This window comes from Solanum stenotomum, chromosome 4 (genome assembly GCF_019186545.1).
Source record: "Solanum stenotomum isolate F172 chromosome 4, ASM1918654v1, whole genome shotgun sequence".
In the NCBI taxonomy this organism is placed as follows: Eukaryota; Viridiplantae; Streptophyta; class Magnoliopsida; order Solanales; family Solanaceae; genus Solanum; species Solanum stenotomum.
In genome coordinates, this window is record NC_064285.1 from 64,409,231 (window position 1) to 64,422,604 (window position 13,374).

Consider the following 13,374-nt stretch of genomic DNA (forward strand, 5'->3'; position numbering starts at 1 on the left):
ACTCAGTTCAGGTGTCTAGGATATATATCGACCTTACCCCTACCTTTGTAGGGTAGATAAGTTGTTCTCGATAGACTATCAACAAATTGGGGCGGTATTTCTCACTAATTGTTTCCAAAGTTGCAATCTTCCATTAGACAAAAGCCACTATTAGAAATAATCAATCTTTATTAAAACAAGCTTAACATACTAAAGCAAAGACATGCCTGAACGATTCATTTAAGAGGATTTTTACTAATTTAAATCACGGATGAAGACACAAAAAGTTATGGATTTAACAATTTTTTACATCGGTAGTTTATCTCACTTAAGTTTAAACATTAAGTCCTGCACGTGTGCGTAGAGCAACTCTAATACCATTTATAACGATCATCCCACTAGTAACTTTAAAAACGCATCACTAAGATTTATTTTCTTATATATCCAGCATCACCCCACTCCCCACCCCATGTTTTATTAATTTAGTTCAAATTGACCAAAACAAAACTTTAACCATATTAGATCATGACATATTTATCGACTCATTATGCTATAATCCAGCACAATTCATTCCAACCCGCACATCTGACACCCCAGGTACAATTTACCTGACAGATATATATACAAGGGGAAGTTGAACAAAATGCAATTTTTGATTGAAATTGCACTAAAGTAAATGTGCTAAGAAGTTACAAGGCTTGTTAGTTCTAACAAATGGGGCCTTGATGAATTTTGCTGCTACATCAAAGAAAAGACTGAAAGAATAAAAGCGCCTAATATTACAAAGATGCAGCAGTTTACAGGCAAATCTCATTCTAAAGCTAACTATAATTTTTTCTTTCAGATTGTTGGCTTGACATCCCCATTCTCATCTGGACGATGAACTTTAGGAAGCGCGTTATTATTAGCAGTAGTTGCTACTGAACTAAACATCTGAGTTGTTCTTGGCTGAGGAAGAGGAGAATTGGAAACACCATTGTTAAAAGAATCATGTTGATTCCTCGTTTCAGTCGTAGTAAAACCATTACCAATCATATCCTTTTGATCAACGAAGTCAATACCCCGCACCATTGAAGAACATTTTTTTTCTGTAATTTGAAATAGATGGTTAGTAACATAACATGATTCCAAATGAAACACAGTGGTCAGCAACAGAGAGGAGGGGGTGGGTGGGGTGGGGGCGCATTGCAGTTGCATAAGAAACAAGCATAAATCATATGGTAAGGCATGTATTAACTTTGTGTATTAGTAATGCCTTGTTTGATATACTTTTTCATGCTATGTATAACCAATGTTTGCATTAGTTATACGCTCTATTGTATATTGAGGAGTGTATTACTAATACCATGGATTTCTAGGTATTAGTAATGCAAAGGGATTTAATGCATGCATTAGCATGGTTAAAGACCCCAATGCCCCTCAAAATCTTTTTTACATCTTTTCCACCATAATTGTGAAGTGTATCTTTGTAAATAAATATTTTTATGCAATACATCCTATTTTTAATACACCAAACCAAACAATGCATAAGATATAATCTATGTATAATTAATGCGAAGCATTACTAATACATGCATTATTAATGCAAGTGTTACTAATACACTCTATTTAGCATTATTTTTATAAGCTCTACATCTCTACCAAGCGACCCCTAACTATACTAAGTACATCACAAATAGTTCTAAGTTCTACCAACCCTTAACTAGAGATCGTGGTTTCGAGCTCGAGAATGGAGTCACACCTTTGGTAAGGAGAGCTAAAATCCATCATTGCTAAAGACCCCATAATGAGCTTTCTACAATGTGAATCTAAGACTACTCGAGCCCCTCTGTTCAGGACATCGGATGGTTGAACACAAAAAAAGCTCTAAGTTGTATTATTGAAGTTTAAATATAAATTTAGTAGGGATTGAGGAATATTTAAATAATTAGCCATCTAAAAAATAACATGAAAAAGTAGATAGGCTATATATATTAGAAATTCAAGAGCCAGATAGTACACACAGGTCATGTGATCATTCAAAGACACTGCAAGTCTACGATGTGTCCTTTCCTATTTGTTTCGAGGAGCCAGGTAAATAGTTTCTATAGAAGCGAAGAATGAGACACATGTTCTAATTCATCATAACCTTGCAAGTGTGCAACAACAGAACAACAACGTACCGAGTGTAATCCCACAAGGGGGGGTCTGGGAAGGCTAGTGTGAATGCAGCCTTACCCCTGCCTTGTAAAAGCAGAGAGACTGTTCCTGATAGACCCTCGGCTCAAGTAGAGCATTATTGAAAAACAAGGGTGTAGAGTAGAATTGATCCGAGCTACACAAGAAAATGGCAAGACGGTGCTAGTAGTAGTACCTAGAGCTTTGCAGATATATTGTTGATGAGAATTCCAAATCAATAAAATCAAACAACAGTCAACTAAGCCTCAACCACAAATCAGTTTGTGTCGACATTATGAATAACTCTAAATCCATATCATTTGATTTAGGCCCATCTCAATCCACTAGGAAATTATTTGTCTTTCTAAGGCATGTTACAGGCTCTATGAATCTCACACACACCTTTTCCCAGATAACTGATTTAATCCCAACAATTGTATCAATTATCTGGATCCTTTATCTAGGGTGTGTTTGGTATGACATAATACTTTCTGTAAATAAGTCATTGTGATGTTTGATTATCGGTTACAGACAAATATTTCCTAAGGAGAACATGCACCACCAAAATGGAAAATATGAATCCCTTCACTAATGGGCAGAAGTCATTTCTTCCATAACTATTCTAAAATAGATTCAGCCTGATCTACTTGTTCCATTTTACACCAAGCACAAAATGATGCTATACCACCTTCTTTTTTTTAATCAGGGACATTATAATCAACCACTAAACTTACAAATTTAATCAAAAATACCACTCGATATTCAGACATTATTATCAATCTTTAATAAATAAGTCTACAGGGAATTCTGAGAGATTTTAGTTTTGACTATTTCTCTATCACTCTATCTCTTCTTCTGTCATCACATTTAATCATCCATATTGTTACGCCTACTAACCAGTGCATATAGAGGCCTATGTAGGATATAACAGAATTGTCTCAGGCAACCTACTTGAACCCTCCATCAAATGTGGTCATTTATAATCTATTCTATCTTGTTGATCACACGTTTATCTTAAGTTTTGTAGTTTTATCTATGATATTCATCTTGCAGGTATCCTGGCGTTTCAGACCCAACTTTCTCTCCTATATTGCATTGTCGGTTTCACATTTGTTCTATAAAACTTTCCTTTCACTCTATTGATTATCTTCTATTGCGTATCATTCTGGTAGTACTCCCCAATGTTGACCATTTTATTTTAATTTTGTGTACTACATTCTAATTTATCCTGTAATTCTTTTTGAAAGCTAAGCATAGTTATTTGACTATCTACGCTTAGGCACCACAATCAGTCTAATCTAACTTCTCCTTCAGTCTTCCTACGGGCGATGAGAATAATAATTGATTCTGTGATTGCACAAAATTTATGTCTTTGCAACCAGTAGATGGATGGTTCATTAACCAGCTTTCAAGCAAGTTGTAAGAATATGTGGAACTAATATGAGATAGATCCAGTTACTTGGGAGAGAGAGAAAAAGCAGCTTCTTGCTATTTTCTTTTTACTCTATAACAGTTTCAAAGGAATGAGGAAGCTGAATTCGTTCCTTGGAAAGCAATAAGAAAGACAGAGCCTCTGAAAGTATCCCCTTTTGTTTGGACAGTAGATTCTGGAGCTAGATAGCTAACTTACATAGAAGAGAGGACTACTGTGCACGGGTTGCTGCATGGTAGACAGGAAGAGACAATCCGTCACTTGCTCCTTCACTGTGAAGTAGCTAAAAATATGTGATGCGTTCCTTCAAAGCATCTCCAAAAGTTTTTCTATGTTGAAAGGGGAAACAAAGTCCCAATCAGTAAGAAAATTTCGAGATACCACTGCCGCTGACATGCTGTGGTCACTCCAGAGAGAAGGAAACAGGAGATGCTTTGAAGAACAAGATCTTGCTTTATAGACTAAAGCATAGAAGCACAAATACTATATTCTTTTGGGGTAAACAGAAAGATGTAAATGATTTGAACAATGCCATGAGTTTGTTTGGAGGTCTATAGATGTAATGCTTTCAATGTAGCACCAACCCAGTACATTTACAATATGTAAACAGACTTCCTACCTTACACATATAGGGAAAAAATCAGTTACCAGGTGTTGAGTGAAAGTGAACAAGGATATTTCGTAGAATAAAGGAACTAAGCTTACCATGCAAATTTAGGAGAAAGGATAACTCCACTTTAAAAGGATTACTGATTAATGGAGTCCCTCAAATCTCCACTCTTTTACATCAGTAACTTAGGATGTCTAATTTATGGTGTATGCAAGGAGTCTGGTCGTGGGTTATCATAAACTATGTAAACTACACAATTATGTTAACTTGATTTAGCTGTATGGAATGGGAAATGATATGGATTTGAGCAGTTCACAATGATCCTTCAAAATACATTAAAGAATGACTAAAACTTGAACGTGCATGCACCTTATCAATTTTCATATTTGATATGTTTATTTCTCAGAACGCTATAGGCTACAAAAGTAAACATGTCCAACATTATACAATGTACCTCAGGAAAGCTGGTCAGGATACTTGCATATATTAATTATTTCCAAGAGAAGATTGATCACATTAAAATTATTGTTGGGTTATACTTGGGAATTAGTCTAGCCTTTGTATTAGAAAACAATAGTTAAACCAGATGTCATAGAACGTATAGTAAGGTATTTTGGGGCTCATGTATGTTTTCACTGATGCAGTTTTTGGCAACAGCTACTTATTCAGTGAATCAGGACCAGATTTAGGCAGAAAAGAAAAGAAAAAAAATTACCTTTTATTTCTCCTAGAGTGACAAGCCTATTAAGACAATCACGAAATTTCGTCAATACAATCCTTTCCTGCTCTGCATATGTCTCCGTCATGCCCTGCCCATGGGGCAATTGAGAGGATGTATTACATCCAAGAGTTGCTAGATCATTAGGGGAAGTAATGGCAGCTGCAAACATGGTATCTGATTCATCACACATTAGTGCTAATGTCCCAGGAGACATTGGTCTTCTTTTTGATACATCAGCACCATCCAAACTAGACTCTTCCATGCTGATTTTCTCACCCTGGTCCCCACTCGAACAACAAACAAGCATATCCTTCTCAGAACCAGAATCTTTCTGGTTCTGTACTCGCTCCTGAGTTGACGAAGCAAGGGAAGCTTCTGTCTGCCCCTCAGCCTGTTTTTTTGAAGCATCCTTTTCATCTGAAAGCATTACAACATGTAAACAGAAAAATGATTGTACACCATATACAGCAAACCAGTTATAAAATCACACAAAAAGACATGGTAGAACCACCAGATGAAAGGATATTAACTATCCCAACATAAGATCTGACTTGTGCAATCAATCCATGTTCACCACATAACTATGCGAACCTTAAAGTACAATATGAACTCACATTGCCTGTCCCAAGCCCAAAACAAAAGATTTGTGGTTTATTTTAGATAAGGTACCATAATGGATGTCTGGTAACGGTGGAACCTAAATGTAGTTTCTGCTTAACCCCAATTGCGGAAACTCAAATAATTCTGCTTTAAATCTTACAGATACTCCAAAGTAGAAAACATGTATAATAGCATAAAAGCCAGCACTTAAACACTAGGTGGGAGAGGAAGAAAAGAAATGAGTTTCACTTCAATGAGCACATAAGGGTGTTGCTTAGTAGTCAATGAAGTGGAAAAAGCTACAGGAGACTGCTGTTCAAATATCAGCAGAGACAAAAAAAAACTGGTGATCTATTCCATTCAGGGGAGGATCTATGTAGAAGAGCGGGGTTGCCAGGCACCCGGACGTCTCGGTTGAAACTCTGTATATATATATATATATATATAATTGAGCTTAAGGTACCAACGGCTAAACCTCAGGTTCTACTTCTTGCGATGCAAATTCGAATCCTGTTGGGTTCACTTTTTAAAATTATTCTAGCATGCTGCATTCAGTGTTAAAGATGTTGTGGCTATGTAGCATAGAACCCTTGACCTCTCCTAACGAAGAACTTAACTATACGTCTACACCAAGTAGACAAGGCTTTATTTTGTGTTAAAAATTGTTGATAATTATTAATTATAGTTTTCCTCTGTGAATACTGATACCACTTCCCCAAAATGTTGCATACATGTTACTGTTCAAAGCAGTGCGACACCCGGAGCTTCCTAATCCTAAGTCCGCCTTTGATTCCATTAGAAGCAATCTGTTAACTTCATTTACATTTAGTTTAGAGGCAGAAAGGTATATTGGCTAAACAAGTTCTTCAGTAGGAAACAACAACAACATATCCAATGTAATCCTACAAGTGGGGTATAGGGAGGGTAGTGTGTACGTAGACCTTACCCCTACCTTGTGGAGGTAAAGAGGTTATTTTTGAAAGACCCTCGGCTCAAGTGCAACAAAAATAACCTATAATTATTTTTGGAGAAACTAATATTCATCCCAAAGATGCCTTAGATGTTTCCCAAGCATCAAGAAGGAGAAAGGCTTAGCTAAGTAGTAAAGCGAGAGATAGAAAAACATGCCAGAAAAAAAATTCTTAGTAACTCCACACTTCCCAAAGGAAACTCAATTTATGATTTTAAAGAAAACAAAACGCTGGAATCAATATAACAAAATAAGATGCACCAAAAGTATTGGTCATACAAGTAATCAAATGTACTTAGAAGACATCCATATATACCTGCCAGCATCTTTGCTGCTTCTCCTGAATATACAACTAAAACTGAGCAAAGTTCCTTCAAGTCCTGAGGTTGGATGAGGTCTTCCAACAGAGACCTTCAACCATGACATAACGATTAGTTTGCTGAATGAGCAGTACAGGTTAATTTCTTAGGAGGCAGTTATTGCTACCTGTAAGTAAACTTGGAAGGACCCACTGTTGTAGCATTTCCAACACATGGACCAGGGCTTGAAGACAATGAAGGTAGGACAGAAGATTTAATATGGTTCCCCTGTATAATACAGTATGTTATTTCATCCATCAATTATTTTCTAAAAAAATTAAAGCAGAGTCAACTGCGAATTGTCACTCCTGCTTATATTAAGCAAAAATATGACGAGAATAAGAGCCTCTTTGAATTGGCTTTTGGCTTATTTTCACCATTTTAGCTTAAAATGTGCTTATAAGCACTTCTAAAATTTATCCACACACTAAAAAATGCTTAAAAGCTATTTGGCTTAAAATCACTTAAAATAAGCCAATCCAAACAGGCTCTAAATCCAGAAAAAAAAATCATGTAGTAGTTAAATGCCTTTTCTCAGATCAAACCATGCCCCTGTGCAATCAACTATTATCAGCAATGCAGTGTTGCCCGGTGGATAATATGAGAAGGAACTCAAACATTCTTCACTAATCATACAGTTGAAAATGCATCGACTCAATGGTGGAAAATTATTGTTTACCTGTTGGAGTTGTCCATGCCTGTGAACAGGGTCCTTAATTGTTGACGCAAAGAACAGTTCCTGGCTCTTTCTTTTCCTATTCACTGGAGGAGATCCATAACCAGAAGATCCAATGGCACCTGTGATCGCAGCATTTGCTGCCTGTTGGAGATATGCCATATTGTTTGCATGATCTCCATGAAAAAGAGCCTGCCTCTCTTCACTTCCTTCAAAATTTTTGCAGTCCATGCATTTACAATTTTCAGAGCAAAGAATATTGGCTTGGAAGCACTCACAGTACTTCTTGAGGCAACCTGATTTCTTGCAGTGGCATCCTTTGTTATGCTTTGCCAAGACTAAACCATCCCCAGTTTCCTCCTAAAAGGATTTAGGCGCAGTTCAAAAGTTATCAAATAGATGAAGAAACAACAAATGGAGCTACTTTGATTTACTTCAAATTTCAACTTTAACTTTGATGTGATGCTTTCTCTATCAAACTAATATTCAAAGGTGCATTGTTATGAGAATAGCTTGCATAGAAGCACCTTCTTTTACTCCTACACGTAGTACACGGAATATAGATAGAGAAGGCACAGATTCCAAGATTAAGTTTTCCCTATTCAAATGCAAGCTTGAGTAACCACATGCATTTACATTTACAAGCTCAATTCAAGCTCAAAGTCAAAGTAGAAAATGATCTATATTGACTTCTCAAGCTCGAAAAGTTCAAGTTATTATTGATTATATTGCATTTCCTACTTTTTCAGAAAGCAATTTTTAACTAGGTCATTCCTAAACAGAGATCGCAATAAAGCAATAGTATCTTAGACCACAAGGACATCAGTGAGAGTAGGACATCTTTAAACCAGAAAATATTTTTTATGAACAATTCAAATTTTAAGAAAGCATCATCTACGAATCAACTTAATTTCAAAAAGTACCTTATTATCTCGAGCTCCATGTGGACTGCTGGCAATTTTAGGCCTGAATGCATGTGGATTACGCTCTAAAGTAGCTTCAACTGCTTCGCGCCTAGCAGGCTCATTTTCAACATTGTTATGACAATTGTTACAATTGCACCCATCACAGTATACTCCAGATGCAAAGCATTCACAATACCTGACCCAAAACAATTGAAAGAAAGAAGAGAAAAAAGCACATCGCATAAGATCTAATGCTGTGTTGTAAGTTACCCTTATCTCAAAAAAAGATCTAATGCTGTGTTGTTCATTCAAATACTATCAGCAAAACATCCGACAAATATTGAGTAACTTAAGAAAACAAATAATCACCAGGATAAAGTAGTAAATAAGAAGACACTTTACATATTGACAGAACACGAACACCTTATATATCTCCTAATCTTATAATACAAAAACATGACATCCAATCCATACTTTGTAGAAAGCGATTCTAATAGTATAGTAACGCATAGACGTGAAACAATTTTAAATACATGAAAAATAACAGAAAATGGGATTATATATAAATATTACCAGCACCCTTACTGTGAAAAAAAAAGAAATGCAATCACCTTAACTGTCTGAAATAGACCAATGTCCCACAAACTGACTTTTTTACATGGGTTGGTTTTCAACCGTAGAAAACAAATGTGGTGGTTTATTTTGATTTGATGTATAATATAGCTTCAAAAACTCAAACAAAACCTCCATTTTCGAAATACAGACTGAATACATTGCATGGCCACTTTGAAACAAATAGCCCATTTATTCATGGCTAGAGCCTAATTGCCAAAAGGTCCACTTTTGCAAGGAGTGAATTTACTAAAAACTGTGGTTTTATATGTGGGCTTTAGCTGGTAAATTTTTCACATATTTGTATTATGTATAAACCCCAAACTTCCATGTAAAGCACAAAAACATAAATTTCAACCCTAAAACTTATCTGTGTATACTTTAGACCCTATACTTTGAACTCCTAATGTAATGTCATATAACCTAAAACCCAAACTTTTTAGTGTAATGTTTAACCCTAAACAACTAAACTATAATCTATACTAAAACTACCCAAACCATCCACCTAACACCCACAACCTAATTTAAGTACTGAAACATGTGGTCTTTTACAACAAATGTGTGGTTTTGATTTTATATTTTCCAAAACCTGCGCAGATATGATTTTGGTTATGGTTTTACTTCAATAACCACCACAAAAACCCCTATGTACCATCCATGTAGACATCTATCTAGTCATCATTGACTGGATATCTTGTGCGCTTAGATAATTCCTTTTCCTAAAGTTTTACCACTATGTCCTTGTGCTCAGAAGATTAATACAAAGACAGTCAGTACTATGACACAAAGAGAAAATAATGGACATATGCTCCTGCAAATGAAAGTTTGCCTACTTGAGCAGATTCAAAAAGGCCCAAAAAAGCATATGGAAGGTAAATATAAGTGATGGACTAGGCTTTAATCTCATTATTATCCTTCCTTTTGCAAAATTACCAATAAACCCTAGGAAAAAATTAATAGCTTCTTTAGAACAGGGATTAAGCATATGGCATGTGTCATATTTCCCATTTATTAAACCTTCCTGTTGGGAATTGTTGAGTTGACAATATTATGACGACTTTTGTTTGGAAAATGAAATATGTTAATTTCAATATACACAATATCTTTCACAGAAGGGAAATATCTCTTATCAACAAAAAGTAAGTGACAGATGAGAAAGAAAACAACATGAGAAACAAGAACAATGAGACAGAAAATAAGAATCATCTGTCAAATATTAAATCTTTCTTCATGTGAGAGAAAACCGAGATTTTAGGACATGCCACAATTGGTTTTTAATCCTAACCAAACTCTAGTCACCTTGTACATGATCCCTCACTTTATATGACCATTCTCACAATCTTTCAAATTCCTATAAATAGCAAAATATTTGGGGAATACACAGGCAATATTGATGCCAAATTGTTTAGACACAGATTAATCAACCCCAAGATAAGTCTTGTAAACCAGGCAACAGAACAATCATTAGCAAGTTCAAAGAAATTTCTACATTGATGTCTTAGCACTTCTTTGGTTGGATCACCTTGACGATAGTTTTTTCTATGGAAAATCATGATTATGATACTTGAACACCTTGATAATAGGTTATCTTCTTGAAATGATCAGGACTTGCTATTCTTCTTTCATTTCCCATTCCAAGATTTAGAAAAAAATATTAAGTTAACATATAGCTCTTCTTCTTTAATTGCTTTCCTCCTTTGGTAATTTTCTTTCTGGAGGGTGGTTACTGAAATATTGGAAGTTGTCTACTTGATTTATGATAAATCTACGGCTTTGTGCTCAAATATTGAAAAGTCTAGTATACTCTGAAGAGTATGGGAGTTAAATAATTATAGGGTTTTCTAATGGTCATTACCTCATGTATATTCCTTCCAACAAATGTTTTGTCAGCAAAAAGCGGAAAATGGAAATTTCAGAGCTTACCAGTATCACCTTCATGTATTTGCCATCGATTAATAAATTTTAGTTATTTTTGAGATTTTCGACATAAGTTCTGAATGAGAAAGAGGTAGTACTTACAACTTTAAACATCGAGAGTGTTTGCAGTTGCACTGCTTTTGCTTTTTAGGAGTACCATCTTTTACTTCACTAGCACTTTGCCTTGGACGTGCTCTTGGAGATTCTGGTTTCCTGAAAACAGTGAGTATTAGCATCATATAGATCATATTAAGTCTAAGCTAACATAACAGTGCTCCCTGTCACAGCTTTATAATTCAGTGCTCCAAAAATTTGCCTAGAGCCCACAAACACACCCAAAATTTAACATGTTTGAGGGGAGCAAAGCAAGAGAGCTCTTTGAATATTATGTCCAATTTCAAGTCAGAGCGATGTGAGACAAGCATCATCATGTATTCTGAAAATGATTTAAAAACTTATCGGCAAATTTAGGACCAAGAAGGCAGAAGGTAATATGATCAACTAATCAGAGACATGTTAGATGGCTAACCACAAATTAATATAAGGTTAACAGTTTGAATGTAAAGTACACCGACAAGCAAAATGGAAGCCAATCCGGGTGAAGCATGCCTATACGTGTACAAATATTGTTTCTTTCCATAAGTTAGCAAGTCAGCTGCAAAATGACTTACAAGGTTGCAAGCAAGGGATCATGATTATCATCTCTAAAGTCATGTATAGCCTCACAAATCAAACAAAATATAGAAACAGAGAGCCAAACTGGATCAAATGAAATATAAATAACAAGAAGGCAAATCCAAACATTTTCTTCCCTCTCGGCCTCTCACCTATCCCCGTCTCCTCGGGGATTCAAGAAACAAAACTCATTTCTATCCTTTTTATCTGACACTAACCTACTGATTAATTATCTATCCCAATTCCACCAGAAAAGCTTGACTTATCCCTAGCAACACTGCCCGATTTTGTGAAAGGAATCTCAAATTCTGAATTTTTTCGTATAACCAAGAAATCTGTTATTTCAGATTTAGAAACTCAGTGGCGTGGGCCAACCATAAATCTAGACTGTAAAACCTTTGCTATTGAACCAAAGCCCTAGAGGTGTCGCATATTCTATTCCTACATGCTTAAAGAGGCAATCTTTAGCAGATAGCAAACAAATTATAGAGTTTATAACAAACTTCCAACCACCATTTCCTCTAATCCTGCCAAATTTCAGTGACATGAGCTAAAAAAGAAACCTTTTTTTCCAATGAACCATAGATACTTACGGAGGTCGTATTGAAGGATGAGTCGGAGGCACCGCCGTTTGTTTCATCGGCATCAACACCATATGTTGCTGCGGCTGTGGTGGCGGCTGTAATTGTGGCCTTTGCACCGGCGTTAGCTTCACTGGTACGATTTGTGTACCAGACGTCGTCATTACTAACGGCTGAATCTTCTGACTCTTCTCCGTCACAGCCGTAACGGCGGCCGCCGGAGATTGTCCAAACACCGTGAAATCCAGCTGCCTTGCCAGCTTCTTCGCCGGAAAATCCACTCCTGTACCCACCGTAGAAGAAACAACAACCTCCGATTGTCCCTTGTTTGGAGGGAAAGAATCCCCTCCCTCACTTTTCTCCATTCAAACAAAACTCAAAAAATCCTCAACTGAATTCAAAATTTTCAAAATTCACTAATCCTCCACTACAAACATCACAACAATTCCTCAATATCCATCAAATTCCACCAAAAAAAACCTCAAAAATTCAAAATTCATCACGTAAAACTCTATCACTCCTTAATCAGATTCAAATTACAAAAATCCACCAAACATTGGCTCAAAAATCAACAATTATTCACCAAATTCAACAAAAAATCGATCGAAAAACACACACAAAAACGTGTATCTGTGTGTATATACAGACGAAAGAGGAGATTTTTAATTTAATTTTTTTTCGAAGAAGAGAAAGAAGAAGGCTTTTGTGTTTTTGCTGCTCCCTCTAGCTTTTGAAATTCAATTTTTGTAAATATTGGACGGTTAGATTTTGATTCTATTTTCATCGTACGGTGGATAAGGAGAAAATTAATCGACGGCTTGAATTCATAGAAAGCGGTGTAGGATTATATCTGGCCGTCGATTAAAAGAGTAATTAGAATTGTGTGTTTGTCTTTTTCTTATGCTCTTTCATCATCTAAATAAGATGACACTTTCATTATTTGATAAACAAAAAATTAAAATATTTAAAATTATACGAAAAGTACTATAAATTATAATTTTTTGTAAATTAATTTAATGAAAAAATACGTAAAATGTTAGTCAAAATTCTTTATAGTTTAACTCTAAAAAAGAAAATCATGATAATTAAAATTGGACAGAGGGAATATATTTTTTAAAATATATATTCTTAATATAGTAATATCATAAAGCAACTTAATACTACTCCTTCCGTCCACAAT

At 35.6% G+C, this 13,374-nt stretch overlaps 1 protein-coding gene across 1 annotated transcript; it reads right to left on the bottom strand.

The window, feature by feature from the left end:
• Window positions 1-603: 603 nt before the first annotated feature.
• On the bottom strand, window positions 604-12,911 carry LOC125861679 (protein tesmin/TSO1-like CXC 5). The gene is made up of 8 exons (XM_049541531.1): window positions 12,207-12,911; window positions 11,041-11,151; window positions 8,428-8,605; window positions 7,508-7,864; window positions 6,956-7,056; window positions 6,786-6,880; window positions 4,894-5,316; window positions 604-1,067 (listed from the first exon to the last, which is right to left on the bottom strand). Exons 1-8 carry the CDS (start codon window positions 12,557-12,559, stop codon window positions 820-822), a joined length of 1,866 nt encoding a protein of 621 aa, XP_049397488.1. The 5' UTR covers window positions 12,560-12,911; the 3' UTR covers window positions 604-819.
• Between the last annotated feature and the right edge of the window lie 463 nt (window positions 12,912-13,374).